The sequence below is a fragment of the Heloderma suspectum genome, chromosome 3 (assembly GCF_057233095.1).
Source record: "Heloderma suspectum isolate Gila_16-S chromosome 3, 16-S_ref, whole genome shotgun sequence".
Taxonomy (NCBI): Eukaryota; Metazoa; Chordata; class Lepidosauria; order Squamata; family Helodermatidae; genus Heloderma; species Heloderma suspectum.
Window position 1 is genome coordinate 252136420 of NC_139460.1, and position 24989 is coordinate 252161408.

The 24989-nt window shown below is 42.9% G+C and overlaps 1 protein-coding gene across 1 annotated transcript in view; it reads right to left on the reverse strand.

Moving 5' to 3' along the window:
- Positions 1 to 1595: 1595 nt before the first annotated feature.
- Positions 1596 to 24989, reverse strand: part of RBM20 (RNA binding motif protein 20) — a 191627-nt gene continuing 168233 nt past the window's right edge. Inside the window, exons 12-14 of the mRNA XM_084846282.1 lie at positions 21253 to 21372; positions 19747 to 19868; positions 1596 to 4523 (exon numbers count right to left, since the gene is read on the reverse strand). Of these exons, the coding sequence (XP_084702408.1) occupies positions 4413 to 4523; positions 19747 to 19868; positions 21253 to 21372 (353 nt within the window). The 3' untranslated portion in view covers positions 1596 to 4412. The remainder of the gene's footprint in view (positions 4524 to 19746; positions 19869 to 21252; positions 21373 to 24989) is intronic.

Consider the following 24989-nt stretch of genomic DNA (forward strand, 5'->3'; position numbering starts at 1 on the left):
AGAAGCAAAGTAACAAAGCAGGCACTGGTTTTAGACACAGGCTTCAGTTCATCAGGTTCAGGCTAAGGCAGGTGTGGTCAAGACAACAGGCAAAGGTTAAAGCACAGCTAGGTAGTCGCATACATTACACAGTCCAGAAGCAGAGTCAAGAAGGAGTCCAGGAGTCAGTCACAGAGGGTCAATCACAAGGAAAAGTCTGGAAAACAAAGTACGAAGCATTGGAGCTGATAGAACAATATTGTTCTACCAGTGGCTAGGCAGACCCTGAAGGTCTGAGATGCTGAGATACAAACTCATGAAGTTGCTGTAATAATCAACTGTCCAGCAGGGGGAAGACTATTCACAATAGAAATGTGAAATTTTTTTAAGGGGCTTAAAAAAAATTCCTAACATTGGGGACAAGAACAAAAGTTAACTGGCCAATTCCTTTGGAAGAACCACGGCACCGTTAAAAAGATTTATGGGTTTTTCTGAGCTTCACTCATCAACAGTACCTTCTTTGAGCCAGTTTACGCTGTCCATTTCTTCTTACACATGAAAAATTACAAACATCCTCAGTTACAGACATGCACAAGGTAACGTGGACACAGCTGTGAGGAGCAGTGATTTCTAAGGGGCATTTCTACACCAGTCTAAAATCCTCCATTTAAAACGGGGCTTTCTGCTTCCATTTTAAATGCAGGATCACAACTGACTCCCTTTACAAGCGCTTCCTTTCCCCCCTCCGTCTCCCCCCCTTCTCTGAGTCTTCCATATGTTTCGTTGATCTCACTCCTCTTCTTGCCGCTTTAACTCTTTTGACGGAGGAAACCGAAGCGGAACACAATGTGGTAATTTGAAAGCTCGTTATCTGTGACCTATTTAAAAACAAAGGGCATTTAGTGCAGGAGGGTCAAGGTAAGAGCCCGCAAACTTCCACGAAGGAGCAATCTCAATCGTAGGATAAAAGCTCGGTGTGAAGGAGCCCCTCGTCACAGAATCAGGCTTCATTCAGGAGCTACCCGCAGCCAATCAAAATGTTTGTCAGAGCAGGAGGGTCCCTGCCCTGGCACTAGATTTGCCCAGGGCTGGCCTTAGACATTTTGCTGCCTGATGCAAAGGACAAGAAGAAGCCTCCTCCCATTCCATGTACAACAGCTGACTAGAATACCATTTAATCTTTCTTCAGCACTGGCAACAGGGCAGCATTTTCATATCTGAAGGCAGCAGACTAACTTAAGGGGCATAGGACCGGCCACATTCCACAGAATTCTCTCCTCTTAACATCTTGCTGCTCCATCTCAGTATTTGCTGCCTGAGGCAACTGCTTCACTTTGCCTAATGGGAAGGTCAGGGTTTTCCCATTTTAGGAGGAAAAGCAGGATGAAAATATTTTAGACGTTGGGCCCTGGTTTTTGTTTAAATAAACTAAACTCAACTATTTTGGTACCTGAATTTGTCTCATTGTGTAGAAGGGAGGAAGGGGGGCACTTGTGGCTTCCTCCTGATCTCCGAACTGTGATTAAGAGATCACAGCCATTATGCTTGCACAGGGGCCTATAAGACAAGATTAAACCAACTGTGACACGGACAGGAAAGATAACCAATTCCTGCATAATCATTAAAATTATCTTTATTACAATCATTCATTTATTTTAACAAATATAGTTTGAAATCTTAGGTACACAAGAGCAATTAAAACTTGTGATGTTTCCTAATTAACTGAAATTCTAACACATTTCAAATGTTTACAAGCCAACAATTAAACAAGATTGTGTGAACTCAATAAATAGTAACATCTGGTCCAGTTCAAATATATATCAACGAATCACAGACTTAATAGAAATAAACACTAGTGTGCAGGTCAGTAGCAACATTTGTCAAGTTTTATGGGGCAATTTTAGATTTTTAGTTTTAAAATGAAAAATACATGTGATATTAACACCCATTACGAATAATAGGTTGAGACAAGTATGAAAATATTACATGTTCTAAAGACTTTAAATGTTTAACTGAGATACTAAGCAACAGTTTATAAATAAGAAAGCTTATTTATTCCATAAATAAGAAATACATAGAAATAATAAATAGTCTTTGGCTACAGTTCAGACTGCTTTGTGCTATACATACATATAACTCAGTGCACATTACATTTGTGAAGAATTAAAGCAGGTGCAAAAGTAATGTTTCTTAAATTTCAAATTTCGGTGCAAGAATTTAAATGCAAGGTGGCCCATTTTTGTTGCAAGGCAAAAGCTTTTTTCCCTCAGCCATGTCTATTATCTCCCAGCTAGATGTGCATTCATTAGGAATTGTCCATGTCAACATTTTCCCTAAGATCCATGTCATAAATTACAGCAACAGAAAGGACTTTACATTCTCCACACAGACCAACAGCGTCTTGTGTGACAAGGTAAGGGTATTCATGTTTCTGGAAGCCAGCAGTAAACATTTATTCCTTTTAGTGCTGCTTTATGGTTTTATTGTTTTTTTTTTCTGTTTCAATTGTTGTATTAAAACTCAGCTGTCTTGGAAAATTGTATGTGAAACGATGGGATAAAATGTTTTTAAGGGATGGATGGAAAGTTCATTACATTCAATATCTGGAAGAGATCAGGTGTGTGCTTGAAAAATATGCCTGCCCCTGTGTTTTACACTGCCAAGCCCAAGCCAGGACCTTCAAAGGCTCTAAAGTTTATGAATCTGAAATGTGCTGTTTGGCCCCATCTCTGATAGTAATAAATGGAATGTTTATACCATTTAATGAAATGGAACCTACCCTAATGACAGCACAAAGAAACGGGGAAAGTGAACTGAAGATATTGGTTCACCACTCCACCTCCAAGAAAAAGGATTATGGTATTAGGAAACCAGTAACATAAAACACGTTTTTGGTTGGAAGATCTTGGCAGTTGGCCCATTTTTCTGGTAATTTACTCACTGGGAAGATCTCAGAAGTACCAGTGGTATGGGATGATAATCTAGTAAACTTTAGAAGCAGTAAATGATGGGAACCTTTCTCCTGTATTTTTCCTATTTCAAACTTCCATCAGAAACATTCTAAACAAGGAACTGCAGCGAACATACTTGCTGTTCCTTTGGATATGGCTCAGCAACTCATATGGTACCTGGTGCATTTTTTAAAAGATCATCCTATGATTGATACTACTAACAGATTTACAGGATCTATCCATTTAATCACTTCAAGCCTTACTGAAACAAATTAGATAAATATGCTATTTACTTTAGTGGAACTCTGGATGATATAACACACATATTGTTTAAGCACATACATAATAATACTATATTGGGCATCTATATATCAACATAGAAATTCAGTCTGTTCAAACTAGGGCTGCAATGTTTAGTCAATAAATAATTGAAAACTCTCTGATCAGTTAAAAAGATGCTTCTGATTTACTGGAGAAATTTAAAGTATTTATTAGTTTTATATGTGCACTTGCCTGCCTTTGATCATAGAACTCAAGGCAGCATACATACGGCTCCTGAGGAGTTTCTCATCCAGGTAGAGTCCAGACCAGCCTGCTTAGCTTCAGCAAGATTACTGCATCGTATGTCTTCAGACTATGTCCTGGGACCGAAACCCCTCAGGGTGGCAGGCACCATCTTAGAAGAGGCATACCTACTTCTTTCTCATGCAGGGAGAAGTGTGTCTTCTATGGTGATGCAACAATTGTATGCATCACCTAAAATAAAGCAAAATGCTCTTTTCCATTTAAAACTATTTTATTCATGTGCAAATTTATGCAGATTTAATAAAAATAAGCCTTTAATAGATTTAATAGAAATAAGCCTTAAGAAAAGTTGATGTAAATAGATTACCAATCTTATCAGAGACAAAACTGGGAACACGATATGCCAAAAGTTTCAAATTTTAGTCTTCTGGAATCTGTTCAGGCACTGAAGACTTCACTGCTCCTGTCCCCTCCAATGCAGACTATAAACCTTTTGAATATATGGACCATGAACTACTTGATACAAGACAGAGGTACTGCTGTCATCAAAGTAGCAATCTTATCAGCAGTAACACACTGACCTATAGACATGATTACACGACCTGTGGTTCACTGCTGGACAAGGTGATTGAATGAAAATATTGTATCTTTATTCAGGTCATTCCCCCAAATAATTTTCACTGAACAATCTACCTGAAGACCTAACACTGAGAAAATCCCTGAGAATTCTGATTTAGTTGCATTCGTTACAGTTTAAGGAAGCTGAGCTCTGCTGGCTATAGATTTGTCACTGTTGCTTCACTGTATTTCAGGCATTACGTATTAATGATGTTCTCAGTGTAGATGCATAGAACAAGCTCTTCATTATGCTTTCCCTCCTTTAACAGCGTGAAAACTAAAGGTGCATCATTGGGATCAGCAAAAAATCATGAACTGTTTACTTCAAATTAATCAAGATCATAGCCTTTTCTCCTCAAAATGAGGGACAATTCCAGTATCATCTTGTGTCAAACAACTTTCTTTTTCATTCATCTTCAGATTCTCTTCTGCAAGCTGTGATAGGTACTTCTGTGGTTAATAACAAAATAAAAATATTTTTACAATGATTGAAAATTAAATTACCTACCATACAGTCATTCATACTTTTATGCCATTGCCACAATTGTTTATATTACTGAAGATGCATGAATAGCTCCTAAGATGGAAGAAATACAAACCTGATATTCAGGCCCAGTATCAGAAGTCAGTATGGCTGGGCATTTGACACACACCAGTCCACATCAATGAAGAGCCAACTGCTGACTGGATGCCATCATTTTGTGGCACATATGAATGTTGCCCTATCTGCAACCACCCCAAGAAAGAAGTGCTGCTGCTCCCTTTTGTCACCCAAAGGGCAAGGTGGGAGCTGGCAGAGGTGAGAAGTAGCATAGCAGTGGCTGTAGACATCCCCCCACCCCCCGGCATGGTTTTCCTCCTCACTGCTGGTCTGCTCTCACATCCTGTCTCTCCAGTGGCATATTCCTCTGGGCAATGGGTAGTGAGGAAGAGGAAAAGTAGCACTTGCAGCACAAAGACAAGAGTGGTGCTGGCACCATTTTCACACACTTGGGATGGGTCTCGGTCAATGAATTATGCTTATAGTGCTGGTTGGGACAAAGACCAGGCACCTAATGGAACTGCTACTGCCAACTCTTCCTGTTCAGTTTGTTCTTGTCTACAAGAGACAGCCAGGGAAAGTACGCACACCCATATATTCAGACCTCATTTGCTATTAATTTTAAGTTTAAGTCTACACCTACTAAGTTTTGATAATTAGACAATACCTCATTCCTTACAAAGAGGTGCAAACTTCAGAACTTCCATCCCAACCCAATCTGTGATGTATGTGTGAGCTATTGTTATAAGAATGGAAGAGAATAAAATCCCACTAGCTCTTGAAAATCAGAAGATTTCTTTCTTTACAGAAGTGTGAAAATAGAGAATGCTGAATTTTCCACTTGGCAAGGTCTGCAACATGTTGTGACGATGGAGAAATCTTCCGATATTACCACAGTTGTTGGTAGCTATTTTATTTTTCTCTATGCTTATAACAGCTCATATATAAATCATTGACATGTAGCCTATTCTTATACTCTTGCAGTGGAATAAAATACCCACCAATCAAGTTATTTTCCTTCACCACCAAAGTTACATGATTGTGTAGTCTATTATAATCTTTCATCAAAATAAAATACCCAGTAACTCTCAAAAAGCAGATAGTGTTCCCTATTTCCAATTGGGTACAGACTTTGCTAAATGAATCATGGATAATTTTATAAAGTGATAGGAAATACAGGAACAACATATTTGAAGCACCCGTTTAGCCCTCATGTCTAAAGTATCATTTGAATTTTTAAGATTTAGAACTTACTTATTTTCAGAGGCTTGGACCCTAAGATAAATTAACTTACACTGCAATCCTATACCTCTCTACACAGAAATAAGCCCTACTGAGTCCAACAGGACTCACTCCCAGGTAAGTGTGTACAGGATCACAACCTGAAGAAACTTTACAAATGGAAAGTTTCCCATTTTCCCCCCACTGCAGCTCCCCAAAGGGGAAAGTCAGGAGGCCCTCCTAAACAATTTGGCATGGGGTGCAAGGGGCTACTGGGGGAGAGGAGAATCACGCAAAATTGGCAGCCCTCCACCTGATTTTGGGCAATTCTCTCCTCCCCAGTAGTCCCCCGCCTCACACACACCCCTATCCCACATTATTTTCTAAACTTATTGATGTTTTCAGCATAAATATAACTATGAAAACAAATAGGAACAACAAAACAAGAAATAGAAAGTGTAATATAAAAGCTCATTCATCAGTTATTACAAGTTGGGATATTAGGTATAATCAGTATATTGACAAACCAGGGGAATGATCTAATCCTTATTAAACAAGAGGAGTCTACCCAAGGATACATATATGACAAGGCAGAGAAATACTGGGAAAATAAAGGAGCAGGATTACTTAACTAACCTCTCATTTCCCCTACTAGCTTTTAGTAAAGTGCAAAATGTCACAGAAAATATCACAGAACACACCTCATATAAGCAAATACTGAATAAGGATTCCCACTGTGGCTGAGATCTGACTCACAGAGCTATTTTGGGCCAAAATGATAAAAAAAAGAGTCTCAAACAATTGCAACATTTCCCACCCTTTCTGAACCTGGTAGAATCCAGAGTCTTTCCATTGTCAGAGAAGCTGTTAAATCAATAGGGTGAGTCTAATTGCTCAGCACATAAGCAATGAAGGCCAGAGATCTTCTCTTCATAAATATGGCCAAAGTACACAGAAAGAAAAAAGGTAAAACAGAGCTACTTTGGTTATAAGTATCCAGGGTTGCACAGATTTCATGACATTTAAGCCATCCTGGGGTGGTGGGCAGATTGCCACGGTTGTCAGATTGTTTACATCACTCTGGAGTTGACTCAGCTTGGTGAGCAGACCGACTATGGACCAGAAGAGATGTTGTAGAGGACCTCCGGTTCCCCAGTTCCTCTGACTCTCACATGGTCTTGCTGAAACTCTTTCTTGGGCTCTCTTACGTTTGATCACCTACTAGTTGCCTATCTTATCCTCTGAATCTATCTTCCCACAGTGTCCAGGAAGGGAAAATGAGACACAGGGACACAGACATGTTTAAATGCCTGATTAGCTGGTAAATGTCTCACACTGTACTGATCTGCAAGGATTTCAGTCTTTTGTGACTAGTAACTTAAACAAAAATCCCCATGCATACTTCAGGCCTCTTCTATGGAGGGCTACTGTAACTGGTTGCAGTTTGACTATCTCAGGGTTTCAGCTGAGAAATGCTGAAATATTTGGATCTTGGCATCCTTGAATTTATTTATTGATTTGATTTGTGCCCCACCTTTCCACTAAGAAAAATGGCACTCAAGGCCGCTGTAATACTGCTTCTGGCAAGTTTATATATTTCCACTTTGGTCCTGGAGTAAATGAAGTGTGGAATGATATATCTTGGTTTGTTTGCCTCAAGGGTGGGAGGAAGTCCTAATCTATGGGCAAGCTCTATTGCCAGTCTGTGGTATATCTTGGAAGTGTTCTGTGAACCACTCATGCAAGAACTGGTCTGGACTGGCATCGCCCACACATTCTAGAAACCCTCTGAAGCATAAATTATTCCAGCAACTTCTGTTCTCCAGGTCATTTACCGTACTTATAAGCTCCTTATTTATCTGCCTCCCACATAACTTTCCTTCTGTGAACTTCCTTAAGTTAATTGGGATCCAAGCAAGGGAAAATGCATGGTTAAAGGCTGCAATCCTATAGACTCTTATCTAGGAGTAAGCCCTACTGAATTCAGCGGGGCTTACTTCTGAGTTGGGTTGCGGTTTAAGTGTGGGTTAAAATTTAGGGAATGAAAAATTACATACTTGTGTTTTAATGTTAAACAAAGAAAATAATTTTAAACAATATATCAGACTATATTTTAACTTAACTGAATGGTACCTCTAGTCCAGTACTGTTCATCTTTCAGCCCTGAGGGCCTAATTCAATTAAGGAGGAGCTCTTGGGGATCACATTCCACTGGTGGGTGGGGCCAAAGGAAAAAGGGGCAGGACCAAAACACCAAAAATACCAGCTATTTCAGCTTAAAGCTCTTACTGACAGTAACTTTTGTTCAACCTTTATTTGTTTAAAACTAAAAGGTCATCACAAAACAGGAGAGAAGAAGGGGTAACCCCCCCCAAACAAATCCACAATAAAGGATCAAATCATTTCCATCACATATAAATATAATTATACATAATTCCATCTACTATTGAAAGCAGGTGTTGCAAATAATGAAACCTGGTACGTAACATGTTTGTTCTATCAGCCAAAGGCATACAGTTTTTCTCAAAATGACATCTCAGGACAAGAAGAAACACAGGATAAAAATCTCTCTCTAGGTGACAGACAGTAACTAAGTCTTAGGAGAGCCATTTTAACCTTTTAGAATGGGGAATAAAACTGTGCAAAACCTAGGAAACCACCACATGATCAGCTGTCAGGGAAAGGGGTGGGGCCAGAGGAAGGGGCGTCACCATCTGGGGAACCCTGGAGGGCCAGACTAGGACCCCAGGTGGGCCACATTTGGCCTGTGGTTCAATACACCTGCTCTAGTCCTTAAAATTAATTCATTATTCGTTTGTTCTTTTCCAATACTTCCTTTCATGGATTAATTTTAGCCAGGGCTCAACCCTGGAACATATGAAGTATTAAAACAGAGTGCTTTTGAACATGTGTAGACTTCCTTCTCCTACCAAACCAATAATAACTATATCCAACCATGCCTTTAGGATTAAAAGAATATGGTTTTCACATTAGTGGTTATGGTTTGCAGGGAGATCTAAAGGGACCCAGCAATGGTTTTCTGTCTGAGCCCTCAGAAACCTGGAGCTGATCCTAGTAGTATCATTCCTAAAAGTTATTATCATTAACAGAATCTAAACAGTCAGTAACTTCATGAAGAACACATAAAAAAGTAACAACCAAAAATAACAACCAAGAAGGTTACTCTGCAAAAAGCCTGATAACCCATGAAAATGTTAAGGAAGAAAATACTCTTTGCCTATCTGGCTCAGCTTCTCCCAGTCCAGGTTGATGGAGACTCCCCCTCTTTGGGAAGTAGAAATGGAATTGCTCTTTCAAAGTATATGGTGAATTGTAATGATTAAGGAGAAGAAAGAATATTTCATTCAAACTTTAATTTCAAACAATGTTTAAGTTAAATCCTCAAAGATACTAGAAAACAGCACATCATCTCAGCTGTCATTTGGGAGACATGACCACAAAAATAACTGAAACACATCAGTACCAAGAAGACATTTGTGATGCTAATACTGAGCAATCAAAGGCATAGTAAGATTGCTCATCTAAAAGTTGCTTCATACAACATACATACACAACATGTTTTACACATATATGTAAAAATGTTAAAAGGTGTGAACACAAACATGTTTTCCCACTATCCTGCATACATATAAAGTATGAATTGGCCCACAGACATTGCCAGGGAGTTGGGATTGACATGGCCCCCTGCTGCACATGTACCCAATAGTACATACATGTCAGGGCGGAAACTGAGCCCAGAGAGCCCCAGAGCAGTTCTGATTCTGAGGAGGAACAGCCATCCATGGGAGTGGAGCCAGCTCATCCCTCACAGGCTCAGCACCTGGCAGAGATTCCTCCTGCCGGCATTCCAGAGATAGTTAGTGACCCGGGTAGTGAGGGAGTGCGGGAGGGGGGCTTCTTAGACGCTCGACACAGATGCAAAGAGCGACGAACGATGGAGGGCACGGAAAGGAGGCGTAGCAACGGCCGCCTCCCATGGACCCAAGGGAAAGAGGGAGGATCTCTCCCTAGCCCATAAGTCCTGGGTCTTCAAGTGACTCTTTTTCAAACGGGGATCAACTGCCTGCCTGAAGCTTAGTCCACGCTGCTGTTCTTTGCTTTAGCCGCTGGTGATTAGCATCTGAAAGAGTCATTAAGTTGTAAAAGGAATAAAGCTTTGAAAAGAAATCCTTTCATCTGTGTCCTGAGTTGGCTATTGGAATCTACTGGGAGAGGCCGCCAGAGCGCTCCTGACAATACATGGTCATTGCTATGTAATGGCGGAGGGACTATCCAGAAAATTCCCTCTAGTAGAGTCGAAAGAAAACTGATTCAAGTAGTCTGCCTATTAGGTGCCTATCTTATGGGGACATCTGGTAGTGAGGAGAGAAGGCTTTAACCCACATCCTTTATTAACCATCTTACCCCTCCCTCCCTTTCTGGCTCTACTCTGTAGCAGGAAAACTGCTTCAACTCATTGCTGGATAGCCCCCCACCTCCTCACATCATAGAATCATAGATCATAGAATAATAGAATAGTAGGGTTGGAAGGGGCCTACGAGGCCATCGAGTCCAACCCCCTGCTCAATGCAAAAATCCAAGTCAGAGCTGAGCATCCCTGACAAATGGCTGTCCAGCCTCGTCTTGAAGGCCTCCAGTGTGGGAGAGCCGACCACCTCCCCAGGTAATTGGTTCCATTGTCGTATTGCTCTTACAGTCAGGAAGTTTTTCCTGATGTTCAGCCAGAATCTGGCTTCCTGTAACTTGAGCCCATTATTCCGTGTCCTGCACTCTGGGATGATCAAGAAGAGATCCTGGCCTTCCTCTCTGTGACAACCTTTCAAGTACTTGAAGAGTGCTATCATATCTCCCCTCAGTCTTCTCTTCTCAAGGCGAAACATGCCCAGTTCTTTCAGTCTCTCTTCATAGGGCTTTGTTTCCAGTCCCCTGATCATCTTTGTTGCCCTCCTCTGAACCCCCTCCAGTTTGTCTGCATCCTTCTTCAAGTGTGGTGCCCAGAACTGGACACCGTACTCCAGATGAGGCCTAACCAGTGCTGAGTAGAGGGGAACTAGTACTTCCCGGGATTTGGAAGCTATGCTTCTTTAATGCAGCCCAAAACAGCATTTGCCTTTTTTGCAGCCACATCACATTGTTGGCTCATATTCAGCTTGTGATCGACAACAATTCCAAGATCCTTCTCGCTTGTAGTGTGGTTGAGCCACGTATCCCCCATCTTGTAACTGTGCATTTGGTTTCTTTTTCCTAGGTGCAGAACTTGGCATTTATCCCTATTAAATCTCATTCTGTTGTTTTCTGCCCAGCGCTCCAGTCTATCAAGATCACTTTGAATTTTGTTTCTGTCTTCTAAAGTATTAGCTATCCCGCCCTGCGGTACCCCACTCGTTACCTCTCCCCAGTTTGAGAAGGTCCCATTGATAAGCACTCTTTGAGTCCGATTCTGTAGCCAACTGTGGATCCACTGGATCGTTTTTTCATCTAGCCCACTTTGAGCTAGTTTGCTCATCAGGATATCATGGGGCACTTTGTCGAAAGCTTTGCTGAAGTCGAGGTATATGATGTCTACAGCATTCCCACGATCTACAAGGAAGATTACTTGATCAAAAAATGAGAGCAGATTTGTCTGGCAGGACTTGTTTTTGACAAATCCATGTTGGCTTCACATAATAACGGCATTGTTGTCAAGGTGCTTCCAGATGGATTGCTTTATCATCTGTGCCATAATTTTCCCAGGGATTGATGTCAGACTGACTGGTCTGTAGTTCCCAGGTTCCTCCTTTTTACCCTTTTTGAAGGTAGGGACAACGTTAGCCCTCCTCCAGTCATATGGCACTTCAACCGTCCTCCATGATTTCTCAAAGAGAATAGACAGCGGTTCTGAGAGTTCTTCTGCCAGTTCCTTTATTACTCTAGGATGCAGTTCATCTGGCCCTGGAGATTTGAACTCATTCAAAGTAATGAGGTGTTCCTTGACCATATGCCTATCGATCTCAAGCTGCAATCCTGCCCCTTCAGCCTGTACTTCGCCTTTGCCAGGGGGGTCATAGACCCTCTTTTGGGAGAAGACTGAGCCAAAGTAGGAATTGAGCACCTCTGCCTTTTCTTTGTCATCTGTTATCGTTTTGCCATCCTGATTTAATAGCTGAACCACCATTTCTTTCCTCTGCCTTTTACTATGCACGTAGCTGAAGAAAGCCTTTTTGTTGTTTTTAGCATCCCTTGCTAACCTCAGCTCATTCTCAGCTTGAGCCTTCCTGACACCATCCCTGCAATTCTGTGCTATCTGCCTGTACTCTTCCTTTCTTACTTGGTCTTCTTTCCACTTCCTATATGTGTCCTTTTTTGTTTTCAGGTCATCTCTAAGCTTTTTGTGAAGCCACATTGGCTTCTTCTGTTGTCTTCCACCTTTTCTTCTTGTTGGAATGGTTTGTGATTGTGCCTTGAGAATTTCCTTTTTTAAAAGCTCCCACCCATCTTGGACTCCTTTTCTCGTTAGCGTCGCTTGCCATGGGACCTTACCGATCATTGTTCTGAGTTTATTAAAATCAGCTTTCCTAAAATCCAGGGTACGCGTTTGACTACACTCAGCTTTTGCTTCCCTTAGAACCAAGAACTCAAGTACAACATGGTCGCTTTCCCCCAGAGTTCCTGTAACTGCTACTTTATCCACTAAGTCATCTCTGTTGGTTAGGATCAAGTCAAGGATAGCCGATCCTCTAGTTCCTTCCTCTACTTTCTGTAGGAGGAAGTTATCCGCCACACAAGTCAGGAATTTCCTGGAGGGGCCATGTTTTGCAGAATTTGTCTCCCAACAAATATCGGGGAAATTGAACTCCCCCATTACTACTACATCATGCTTCCTTAAAACAATGGCCATTTGCTTTTCAAAAGTTTCATCCTCGTCTTCTCCTTGATTGGGGTGGCCGGTAGTAGACTCCGACCACCAGGTTCCTTTTATTCTTTGCTCCATTTATTTCAACCCAGATGCTCTCGATGTGGCTACCAAGCTCCTCCTCCTGTATTTCTGTGCAGAGATATGTATTTTCACATACAGTGCAACCCCACCTCCCTTTCTGTTCCTCCTGTTCTTTCTGAACAAGTTATATCCTTCAATTGCTGTATTCCAGTCATGAGAGTCATCCCACCAAGTCTCAGTTATACCTATCAGGTCATAATTTCCCTCTTGTATTAAGAGTTCAAGTTCGTTCTGTTTGTTTCCCATACTCTGGGCATTAGTATACAGACATCGAAGACCATGTGCTTCATAGTCTGGCTTTCTTCCTACATGTGTCTGAAGACTATTATTGGGCGCTATCAGAGCTGTTCTCTCCGTTGCAGTGCATGCGCCTATGTCCATTGTTACCCCCAACTTTATGTCTCCCTTCCCCGTAGGATTCAGTTTAAAGCCCTCCTGATGAAGTTCTTCATGCTGTGGCCAAACACATTCTTCCCAGCCTTTGTGAGGTGCAACCCATCCCTAGCCAACAGCCCATCTTCCAGGAAGTATAGCCCGTGGTCCCAGAATCCAAATCTCTCTCGTCGGCAACACCTTTGTAGCCAGTCATTCACCCGGAGTATTTTTCGTTCCCTTTCTATCCCTCTTCTAACTACTGGAAGGATGGATGAGAAAACTATCTGGGCCCCAAAGTTCTTGAGTTTCCTTCCCAAAGCTTCAAAGTCTGATGTGATTTCTTCGTAGCTCCGCTTGGCGGTATCATTTGTTCCCACATGGATGAGAAGAAAGGGATACCTGTCAGTGGGCTTTATGAGTGCAGGCAACCTTTCAGTCACATCTCTAATCTGTCCTCCCGGGAGACAACATACCTGGCGAGTCCATGGGTCTTTGCGACATACTTGGGTCTCAATCCCACGCAGCAAGGAGTCTCCCACTACTACCACTCTTCTCTTCTTCTTCTTGTAGGCCTGGGTTTCATCGCCTCTGTTTGACTGACCTTCAGCCTCTGGCTCACTCACATGCAGGTTCCCCTGTGATTCTTCCTCTGCAGGCTGTCCTCCAGTCTCATCCGCAAGTACCTGGAATCGGTTCCACAGCTCCACTGCTTCCACTGGTGCAGGGTGGCATCTTCTTCTCCTAACTGTACCCTTTTCCAAGAAGTATCCTCTACTCCATTTTTCTTCACCTCAGCATTTCCCACTGCCTCATCTTGCTGTTGCTTTTCAAGCTTCTGGTCTTCCCTTTGCTGCTGTAGTTCCCTCATTCTGTCCAAGAACTCTTCGTGTTCTCTTATTCCCCGGAGGGTCAACAGTCGCCGTTCCAGTCCACTTACTTTTTCTTCCAGCAGCGTGATCAACCTGCACTTGTTGCAGGTGTAGGCCATGTTGTTCTCAGGCAAGAAAACAAACATTGCACACACCTTGCAGGTCACCACCACTGGAGAGTCTTGTCCTTCCACAGCCTCTTTTCCCTTTTTGTGTCTAGCTTTGTGATTGTTCTAGACTAGCCTGTGCCTGCTCCTCTACTTAGTAGATGTTAAAAGCAGAGTCCCACTGGTGTGAAAGTGTGTGTTACAAGACAAATAAAAGGAAAAAAGGTAGTTAAAAAAATAAAAAATAATAAAAAAATGTTAGGGGCCTCCCCCTTGACCTCCCCTGCCGAACTCCCCTGGCCAACTCCTGTTTGCTCCCCCTGTCCGCTCACTCTGTTCGCTCGCTCTCTGGGAGCTTGCCTGCTTCTGTAGTCCCTGGACCAGCTGGAGCAGCTTGCTCTGCTCTGCTCTGCTCAGCTGGGAGGCGGGAAACAGACTGAAGCTTCCCGCCCAGTCAGCTGCTGGGAGTACTCAGGCCACACCCCTCCAATTCAGTTGGAGCTCTCAGAAGCACCTGGTGAGCTCACAGCCAATCAGAAGGATAAAGGGCAGCCCCCTGGGCTTCCTGCAGCCCACTTACCTCTTAGCCTCTGTCTCCTTTGTCTCTTCAACCACTGCAACTCCCCTGGCCAACTCCTGTTTGCTCCCCCTGTTCGCTCGCTCTGTTCGCTCGCTCTCTGGGAGCTTGCCTGCTTCTGTAGTCCCCGGACCAGCTGGAGCAGCTTGCTCTGCTCTGCTCAGCTGGGAGGCGGGAAACAGACTAAAGCTTCCCGCCCAGTCAGCTGCTGGGAGTACTCAGGCCACACCCCTCCAATTCAGTTGGAGCTCTCAGAAGCACCTGGTGAGCTCACAGCCAATCAGAAGGATAAAGGGCAGCCCCCTGGGCTTCCTGCAGCCCACTTACCTCTTAGCCTCTGTCTCCTCTGTCTCTTTTGTCTCTTCAACCACTGCAACTCTCCTGGCCAACTCCTGTTTGCTCCCCGTTTGCTCGCTCTGTTCGCTCGCTCTCTGGGAGCTTGCCTGCTTCTGTAGTCCCTGGACCAGCTGGAGCAGCTTGCTCTGCTCTGCTCTGCTCAGCTGGGAGGCGGGAAACAGACTGAAGCTTCCCATCCAGTCAGCTGCTGGGAGTACTCAGGCCACACCCCTCCAATTCAGTTGGAGCTCTCAGAAGCACCTGGTGAGCTCACAGCCAATCGGAAGGATAAAGGGCAGCCCCCTGGGCTTCCTGCAGCCCACTTACCTCTTAGCCTCTGTCTCCTCTGTCTCCTTTGTCTCTTCAACCACTGCAACTCCCCTGGCCAACTCCTGTTTGCTCCCCCTGTTTGCTCGCTCTGTTCGCTCGCTCTCTGGGAGCTTGCCTGCTTCTGTAGTCCCTGGACCAGCTGGAGCAGCTTGCTCTGCTCTGCTCTGCTCAGCTGGGAGGCGGGAAACAGACTGAAGCTTCCCACCCAGTCAGCTGCTGGGAGTACTCAGGCCACACCCCTCCAATTCAGTTGGAGCTCTCAGAAGCACCTGGTGAGCTCACAGCCAATCGGAAGGATAAAGGGCAGCCCCCTGGGCTTCCTGCAGCCCACTTACCTCTTAGCCTCTGTCTCCTTTGTCTCTTCAACCACTGCAACTCCCCTGGCCAACTCCTGTTTGCTCCCCCTGTTTGCTCGCTCTGTTCGCTTGCTCTCTGGGAGCTTGCTTGCTTCTGTCGTCCCTGGACCAGCTGGAGCAGATTGCTCTGCTCTGCTCTGCTCAGCTGGGCGGCTCAGCTTTGACACTTTCATGTCAAAGTGTTTTGAAAAGAGGAAGGGGAACAGCAACTGAACTATGAATCACATATAACATCACTTTTCTTCCTTTTCAGGTATGATAACTCTTTACACTGCTCGTTAATATCGCAGCCCAACACAGGGTACCGAGGGCAGTGCTCTTGGTACAAAGTGAGAGCTTCAGACCAGCTGTGCTCCTAATTAAAAGTTGAATTCAGTATGAACATGCACAAATGGAACAAAGCTGACAACTGTCTGAACACTTCTAATGAAGCTCTGCCAAAGAAATGCCAGTTGCTTCACGTGCTTAAAAAGAGATTCATCTGTTGCTTAGGTTCACTAAAACATTAATGTATATAGAACTTTAATGAGCAAATGCATATTTTTCCAGCTATATAAATCAGCTTTGTCTTGGATTAGTGGCTGCCCTAAAGGGAGAAAAAGAATCTTGAAGGCAAGCCTTTCACCTGTTACCATCTCCTCTTTCACTTAGGCTTGAGCGTGACTTGCTACTGTGCTGTATAAAGCATTCTGTATTAACTTGCAGCATGCACTTCATTTCCTAGAGAAAGGCCAAGGCTGGGCGATAGTTGATCTTCTCTTGATGTATTATTACTTGATGTGTAACGACTCTTGAAATGTGCAGCTAGGGAATTACACCAAAGCTCTTCGGCTTCTAGATGGCTTCGACAACTCTTAAGAGTTAACGGAAGCCCTGAGTTGCAACTGTGCAAGGAACAGTGGTGTGGAATGACCAACACTCTAATAACTGGTGAAAAACGGCAACGTGAACCCTGGAAAGTCAGGCAAGGGTGCTGTGGGCAAGCACACTTCCAAGCAAAAGAGGCCTTTTGCCTACTTTCTGTTATGTCTACATATCTCTAATATTTTAAAATATTCTTATTCAAAATATATTTTATTGAAAATAGCAGCATGAAACAAGGGATAGTAATATATTTTCAAATCTAGGCTTGATACCAGAACTTCATGGTTCTGACATGGAAACTATGTCTTTGCCATTGCTCACACCCATGTTGAACATAAAGGAGACAGTAAAGTGGGAAAGTGTTGGCTTTAGGAAATTAAATTGGTGTACCAGCTTTAGGACCTATGTGTCTCCAGTCATCACTTCTCTGGTGCCTTGTATCAGGAGTTGTGCTGCGCTGAACAGGTAATGATCAAAGGGCTGCTATGCATCATCCCATTTCTCGTCTATGGTGTACGGTACACAAATTCATATACTCATACCCAAAGGTAACTGCACTGCCTATAGATGGTCCACCAGGGCTAAGGATGTTCCAAAGTTCCTAGCTAAGAGGTAAGCAAGGATGCCAAGCACCTCTGTATCACACATCCTCTTAGAATACAGATGGCCAGGTTTCAGGCAGCTGTGGTTGTGATATACTGGAATAATCTCTTAAGCCTTGCCTTGGATACTACAGTGCCTACGGCTCTAGGGCTGTGTTTCCACCAGCGATTTATTCCAACCTGGCTGTGTGGTGAGGTCTCTGGGTTTCCATGACGTCGTGGCCATTCAGCACCAGCCCCACATTTTATCATGGAAAAACCGCTTCTTCTGAGAGTGGTTATAGTCCGACTTTTCCAGCTTACTTCGGCTCCCTTACTGAACTGTTTCCGCAACCACACTGGATTCGGTATCACAATTCTGCCATGGGGCATGTAGCCCGGCCTTTGTGGGTGTGTTGCTCATGACCTCAGTGACCCAACCCTTTCCCTCCCTGTTTTCCAGAAGTTTCATCACCGTTTTGGAGCAGGATGCTGACGGGCCAACTTTTAAAACATCATTGAAAATAAGTGCTAGAACACTAGTGCGTATAAGCCTGCTATTGCGGGCAAGCAAGTACTCTCACTTCAGCCTGAAAATAAGGTTTATCTCAGGTCACTTCCCAAGAACTATACGTGGGGATGATTCATGGCTAATATTCCTTTGTGTCGCTTGGACCAGGGAAACGATGCCGCAAGCATCATAGCCTAGTTTTCATATTGCACGCTAAGTCGCTACCTCATTATCACAGAATTGTGCATGTCTTCGATCAATATCCACACCTTCTATGTCAGTATCTTCCTATGACTCTGCCACTCTATCACTCAATCATGAAATAGCATTAACACACATTTGCGCTATCGTGTGATAGCGCTATCACGTGATAGCGTATTTTCCAGAACAAGCCCCCTTGACCTCAACAGGAGTCAGCAGGCACCCCTGGACTAATGCACTATCGCTTGATAGCGCTATCGTGTGATAGTGCAAATGCGTGTTACTGCTATTTCGCGATTGAGTGATAGAATCATAGCAACATACTGATGTGGAGGGGATGCGTATTGATGGAAGACTTGCGCAACAGTGTGATAATGAGATAGCGACTTAGTGTGTGCCTGCTAATGTGGTAGCCTTAGGGGTGCCTCCTAATGTGGTAGCCTGCTATTTAGAGGGAAAGGGAAAAAAATGGGCGGAATCGGGCATACATCTTGAAAGTCTACTCAGAAGTAACTCCTGTTGTGGTCAATGAGGCTTGTTCCGGAGATTGCCATTAAGGGGAGTACAGCTTGGAGGGGGAGCCTCTCTGATTGTTTCAGCAGCCCCTGCCAGTCCGATGATGTTCACTTCCAATCCCTCCACCCACCCAGAAGTATGTTTCTGTCAGCAAAGGGGGAGAGGGAGGGGGGATTCAGCAAGAGGAGGAGGCGGGAACACAGATGAGGTAATCAGACCCAACCCAGACTCCACCCAGCCATCAAGAAAATACTTCGATTAGAGCTCAGTGGAAACGGCACAGAGCCCTAGGATACAGCGATGATGAACCAGGACTTTATGCACTGTGAAAACTGAAAAGGAGCAGATGCGATTGGGGAAATATCGCAACAAAGTTGCAAGGCAGGTGAAGCTGATAGTGTGGAAACACACCCTAGGAAGGAAGAGGGTGGATGGAGGGAATGGGGTGATTTCAGCTCTCCCCTCCCCGCATTTCTGTTGTCAGCCTCCATGGTTGTTTTGCTGCCTGCCTGGTACTTTAGAGATCTGCTTGGCCCAAATGTTGGCTCCACTCCCCATTTGCCAGTTCTGTGATGGGCTGTTTGAATTCCAGCTCTGGAGGGAAGAAAGTGGTTGTACAGACTGGGGGGAGAGTTGATTCTACCTGTCCCCTCCTTTGGTCATCTTTGTTTTAATTTTATTTGTATTGTCAACATCTTTTAATTATACCTCGCTTTGGATTGAAAAATGAGTTAGAAATAACCTACCATAGATTCACACACAGGCAGTTGCCCAGTTTAGATGTACATGCCGTCTGATTGCTCCTGCAAGCAGGAGTGAGGAAACAAACCACAGACCATCTGTCCATGGTTTGTTTAGCAGATCTGGGAACTCTGATTTGTCTCTCCTCCAACAAGCCAGAGCCATAAGCCAGAGCTTGTTGTGTCATCTTACGGCTCCGGGAAGAGACAGACAAGTTCCTGTTTGTCATGGCACACTAAACAAATCACAGACAGAAGGTCTGTGATTTGTTTAGCCATTCCCGCTTATGCTGGAAGGAACTGGGCAGCATTTACAAACACACTGCTCATAAATGAGAAGCCAGGATTCTCCCAGAACCTTGGCTTATCTTTATGAGTGAACTGGGCCAGTGTATATTACTTGGGTCACATAAAACAATGCATATACAGTAGGGGAGGAGGTGTGCAGGCCTAAGGTTTACTCCCACATATTACCGCATGAAGATCTTACAGACACTATGAGCCAGCTTAAAAAAGCATGAAATTATATTCTGCATGAATTAATTTATTACCTGAAGGTTTTTGTAGTGAACAGTACTTCTGCAATGGCGAGTCTTTGCTGCCTCTTCATTTGTGTAGAAAAGTCCACAAAGCTTACAGTAAAAGCCAGTTCTGGGCACGACAAATTCCACTCCTATACAAAGATTTTGAATTACAACAATTACAAAAACATCAGTGATACCCTTATAACAAAAATTTCCTTGAAAGAGAAGAAAAATCACTCAATTTATCAGGTGTCAGTTGAATAATTATAGTTTTCGCGCATGCTTGGGATTTCAGGATCCTATCTCACCACTTTGTGTCCCTTCAGATGTTGTTAGACTACAACTCTAATCTTTCTTGATCATTGGCCATGCTGACTGCGACTGTTTAGAGTTGGAGTCCAACAACATCTGGAGGGTCACAGGCTCCCCCCCCCCAATACAGTTCCTCATTTTCTCCTTGACTTCCTTCATGTGTTAGGTATCTGTGATTCTGTTCTTAACTTGCTCTTTCTTACTTTCAATATTGTCATATGGGCCCAAGTTAGCACATCGAAACAGGCCAGATTATTTAGGTCAATTGATTTATTTGTGGGAGCTACCCCCCAAACAGGTCCACAACTGAAGGACCAACTGGAAGGCATAAAGGCAAACTGGTTTCAATTACACCAGGTACTCCATTTTAGTACCAAACCTACAGTTCAGAAACAGGCCTGTAGACCATTAACAGCACTTGAACTATCACCAACCAAAGGCCTCACATCCAACATATATAAAATGTTAATTATGGTATCAATGGAAGGAACCATAGGACTTAAAGAAATATGTTAGGGTCTCTTAGGGCTCTGTTCCCCCCCTCCACCCCAATATTTTTGCAACCTCTATGTACTGTTCATAGATGACCATCAAATCCCATGGCTTTCAGAATCACTGAACTGTACCCCTCTAACCCAAATCTCCCATTCAGGCTAGCATTTCCAACAGACTTTCTGCTATTTTTACTTAGATGTTCAACATTCAATTTGGCCAAGAATGAACTTCTCATCTGTCCTCCTAAACCTTAGTCTCCTTGCCTATTCTGTTTCCATTGACATCATAATCATCATCATTCATCCTGACAAGTAGGCATAAAGATTTGTCTTTTCCTTTACCATGCTTTAACTTGCTCTTTTTCCTTTTTCTACGTATTCACTTTGTTGCCATTAGGATGTTTCCTCCACTGTACAACATTGGAATAGACTCTTCACCAGATAAAACTCTGGTCCATGCTCTTGTCATCTCACACATGGATTACTGCAACCTAACTGTATTCAGAACTCTAGCTGTTATCACATTACATTTATAGACATGCAGGCAACAGACATCTGTGCTTTTCCAGCCTTGACTAACCCTGTTACTTGCTTTGGTCTTGAAATGTCCAGTATTGCTCTCAGATACTGATAATTCCTCTAAGCAATCTGAAAGAGACATCATGTTGCAAGACAAAGGTACTGTAAGAAGTTGTGTTATATGTGGGACCCTTGTAATCATACATACCTAATGGAATGCTGAGCTCTGTAAACACATCTTCTTGATCCCAAGATGGTGAAAAATATGATCTTTTTGATTCTATCTCTGGGAAGTCAGGAGTTTTCATTTCCTGATACCTCCAGTTTGCTTTGAAAGCAAAGGAATATGTTGAATAAAACCAGTTTGGTGACATGCAGAAATGCTTACAATACTAACCCCAAATATTTTCTAGATCAATCCAGGATTATTTTCACACTAGTTGTGTTTCCCCCCCAAATTGCTACATTGTTACTTAGTTTTTATGGAGAATTCAGATAAAGTTGCCAGATCACTGCATTCCAGTGTTTTCTGGGTTGTCGTCTTTCTTCAGATCTGATTTGTGACCATTTGTGTGTGTGTGTGTGGGGGGGGGGGGATGACAACTGCAGTAGAGTGGGACTGGCTACTGAGGCTTTTCAGGGATATTGTCCCTTTAATTAAAAAGTTCCTCCTGGTGGCTTCTTACTAATTATTTCCCGTATCCTTACAGGCTAAAGCATATCTGAACTTCTGATCCCAGAGAGAAGGGACTTTTAATTCCAAGGGTTTTTTTGAGCCCAACAATTGCTCATTATTTTATTTAAATATAGGCACAATTTTACAGCTTTGTAATTGTGATCATAAAAAAGTAAAATATAATAAATTAATGAGCAATTGCTGTAAATGCAAAGAGGGCAGCAAATCAGGGGACTGGGGTTGTTGGGTTGAGTTGTAGGGGCAAAAGTAGGCCCAGCTTCAAGGGAAAGGGCTCTTTTTCCTGTGCAACTCACGGGGTGATCTTGGGACAATCACCATCTCTTAGTTTTCTGAACCTACCTCATAGGTTTGTTGTGAAGAAAAAACGAGGGCATGATAGAAACATGTACACTGCTTCTTGGAGGAAGGGCAATATAAAAATGTAGTAAGTATTATAAGGATATAATTAGGTGCCATGTGAAACCACAATGATAACTGTGGAAGAGCAATCCATCAGCAGTGCTAAAGAGCCCTAGTGTGGAAGCAATCCAGGAATAACGTTTAACGTAGTCCAGCTGTCAGTAAATAAGTCAACAGCAACTACTCACACACTTCATGGTTTTCAGCTATGAGTTCATGTGAATTAGTGATTGCCTGTAAATCTGTTAAAATAGCCTTCACATATATGTATATATACATACACATACATACAAATAAATACAATTATGGAACTATGCACATCTTGGCATACATTGCTCTTTTAAAATAACACTGAGGGTCATACCAGATGACACATGAGAGATGCATGAGCAGCCTCTCAACTTTCCTTCTAAAACTAAAAGGAATTGTGGGGGTTGTGAATTTGATCACAGCAGTAGCAGAAGAAAAGGGTGCTTTATCCTTCCCCTGCAGTACGTTCTTCTGATCAAAATTGTCTCCCCCAGCTACTTTTCTACCTTTGGGGGAAAAGACATAGGCCCCACATATTTTAATTTGCAAGTAGAAAAGCAGCATGTTTTGGGGTGGGTAGGTTAAGCACTGCAACCCTGGCTGCTGTTCTGATCAAATTTGCAACCCCCTGTAGCTGTATTTCAAGGCTGTTATCTTCTAAAAGATCAGGAGATACTCATATGCTTCCAGTGTTTCATCTAATTTGGTCATAAGGCTGAATTCATATGCAAAACATTTAACTGATTTTGGCCTGTATGTTGAGAGCACCATGCAGACTGACATCTGGAATAAAAATAATGCACTTATTTTTGGTAACATGTCTCTAGATACCAAGCAAGTGAAAAATATCCCTGAAGTATCTAGAGATTTGTTTCAGAAAATAGGGCACAATTAATCTTTTGCAAGCACCCTTTACCACACAACCCAAAATGTATATTTATACAATGGAGAATCTGTCCACAATCTCTTGCCAGGAACACTAGATCTTCATAGAAAAGAGCTGGACCTAGCTTTGAATACTGCATGCTCCTGAGCCCTCCCCACATATTTTTAATAATTTTTAAAAATATTTCAAATATCATAAACGACCAATTGTAACATTAATATTTAAAACACTGGACTGTCTCTTTTTCAAATTACACTGTTTCAAGGTGATACAGGATGTATGTACCATCAGGCAATATACAAATGTATGCCTTAGAGCAATAAATCCTAACTTCCTGATGAGGCTATCTTCATTCTATCTTTTATTTTTCCTTTTCTAATTTTAACATTAAGGGAAAGAAACATAATAAAATGCCCTTACAGTACCAGTCTAAAATGTTATATGGGCAATGAGACATCTGTCGTTTTTCCAGTCCTGAAAGATTTTGACATTTGTCATACTTAAATACCTTGATCTCCCGTATCAGGAGAACAACATGCAGAGGAAATATTTTAAATAAAAATAACTTTAAATTAAAAAAAAGTGTTTAAACATCAAATGTTATTTAGTAGAGAGACCATGTTGCCCCTTTAAAAGCCACAACATAGCAAGACAGGATGTAACAGCAGCTCTTCCCAAAATGACAGTTTCTCCACCAGCCCCTTTTGCCCTTCCTCTTCCCACCTACTGTGGGACAAAATTGAAGTCCTGTTTGCCACAAAACTAAAGACTTGTTGAGACCTGAACTCCTCCTCCACCACCGCCACCTGCTGTGGGACAAAACTGAAGTCCTGGGGAAGGAGGGTGGGAAAAGTGAAAGACCTGATAAAGGAATGAGGGAGGCAAAGTGAAGGCCTACTTTCTCACTTCAGAACTCATAAAGGAATACATTCAGACTTAGTCATACTTAGAGTACACCCATTCAAATCAGTGGGACTTAAGTTAGTCATGACTAACCTGACCCTTTGATTTTGTTGGGTCTACATTAAACATGACTAACTCTGAACTCAATCTATAATTTCTAGGTTGACAGGTGGCCTCTATGCTTTTTAGATGTAGGCTAGCTATGCAGACTGGAAGACCTGCAAAAAGAATTCTTACAATCTGGGCCTCAATCACTGAGCAGGGAAACATGCTGATGGCTTGCCAGAAGCTGCAGGTTGCCTTGTGCAGTGTCTGGATAGGTCACGTCTGAATTCTTTTGTCACAAAGTTCAGCTGACTATGGCTTTCTTCACACTGAACTTTTATCCTGTGATTGAGATGGCTCCTTCATGGAAGTTTGCAGGCTCTTTACATGATGCCGTGATCCTCCAAGGTGTCTCCTGCACTAAATGCCCTTTGTTCCATTTTTAAATAGATCGCAGATAATGAGCTATCAAATTACCCCATTGTGTTCCGCTTGAGTTCCCTCTGTGAAAAGAGTTAAAGCGGCAAGAAGAGGAGCGAGATCAATGAAAGATAATGGAAGCCTTAGATACGGGGAGAAGGAGAGGGAAAGGAGAGGGGGAAAGGAAGCGAGTGAAAAAGGAAGTCGTGATCCCACATTTAAAACAGAATCAGAAAGCCCCATTTTAAATGCAGGATTTTAGGATGGTGTAGAGACCCTGATGCTGGGAAAGACTGATGGCAAAAGGAGAAGGGGACGGCAGAGGATGAGATGGCTAGATAGCATCACTGATGCAATAAATATGAATTTGAGCACACTCCTGGAGAGAGTGGAGGACAGGAAGGCCTGGCGTGCTATGGCCCATGGGGTCATGAAGAGTTGGACACGACTTAACGACTGAACAACAACAACAAGAGATGCCCTAAAGATACGTGAAGCTAGCTGTGTCCTGGGGTTACACAGCATCTGAACCATAACCCCATTATTTGGATAGCAGCTACAAAGC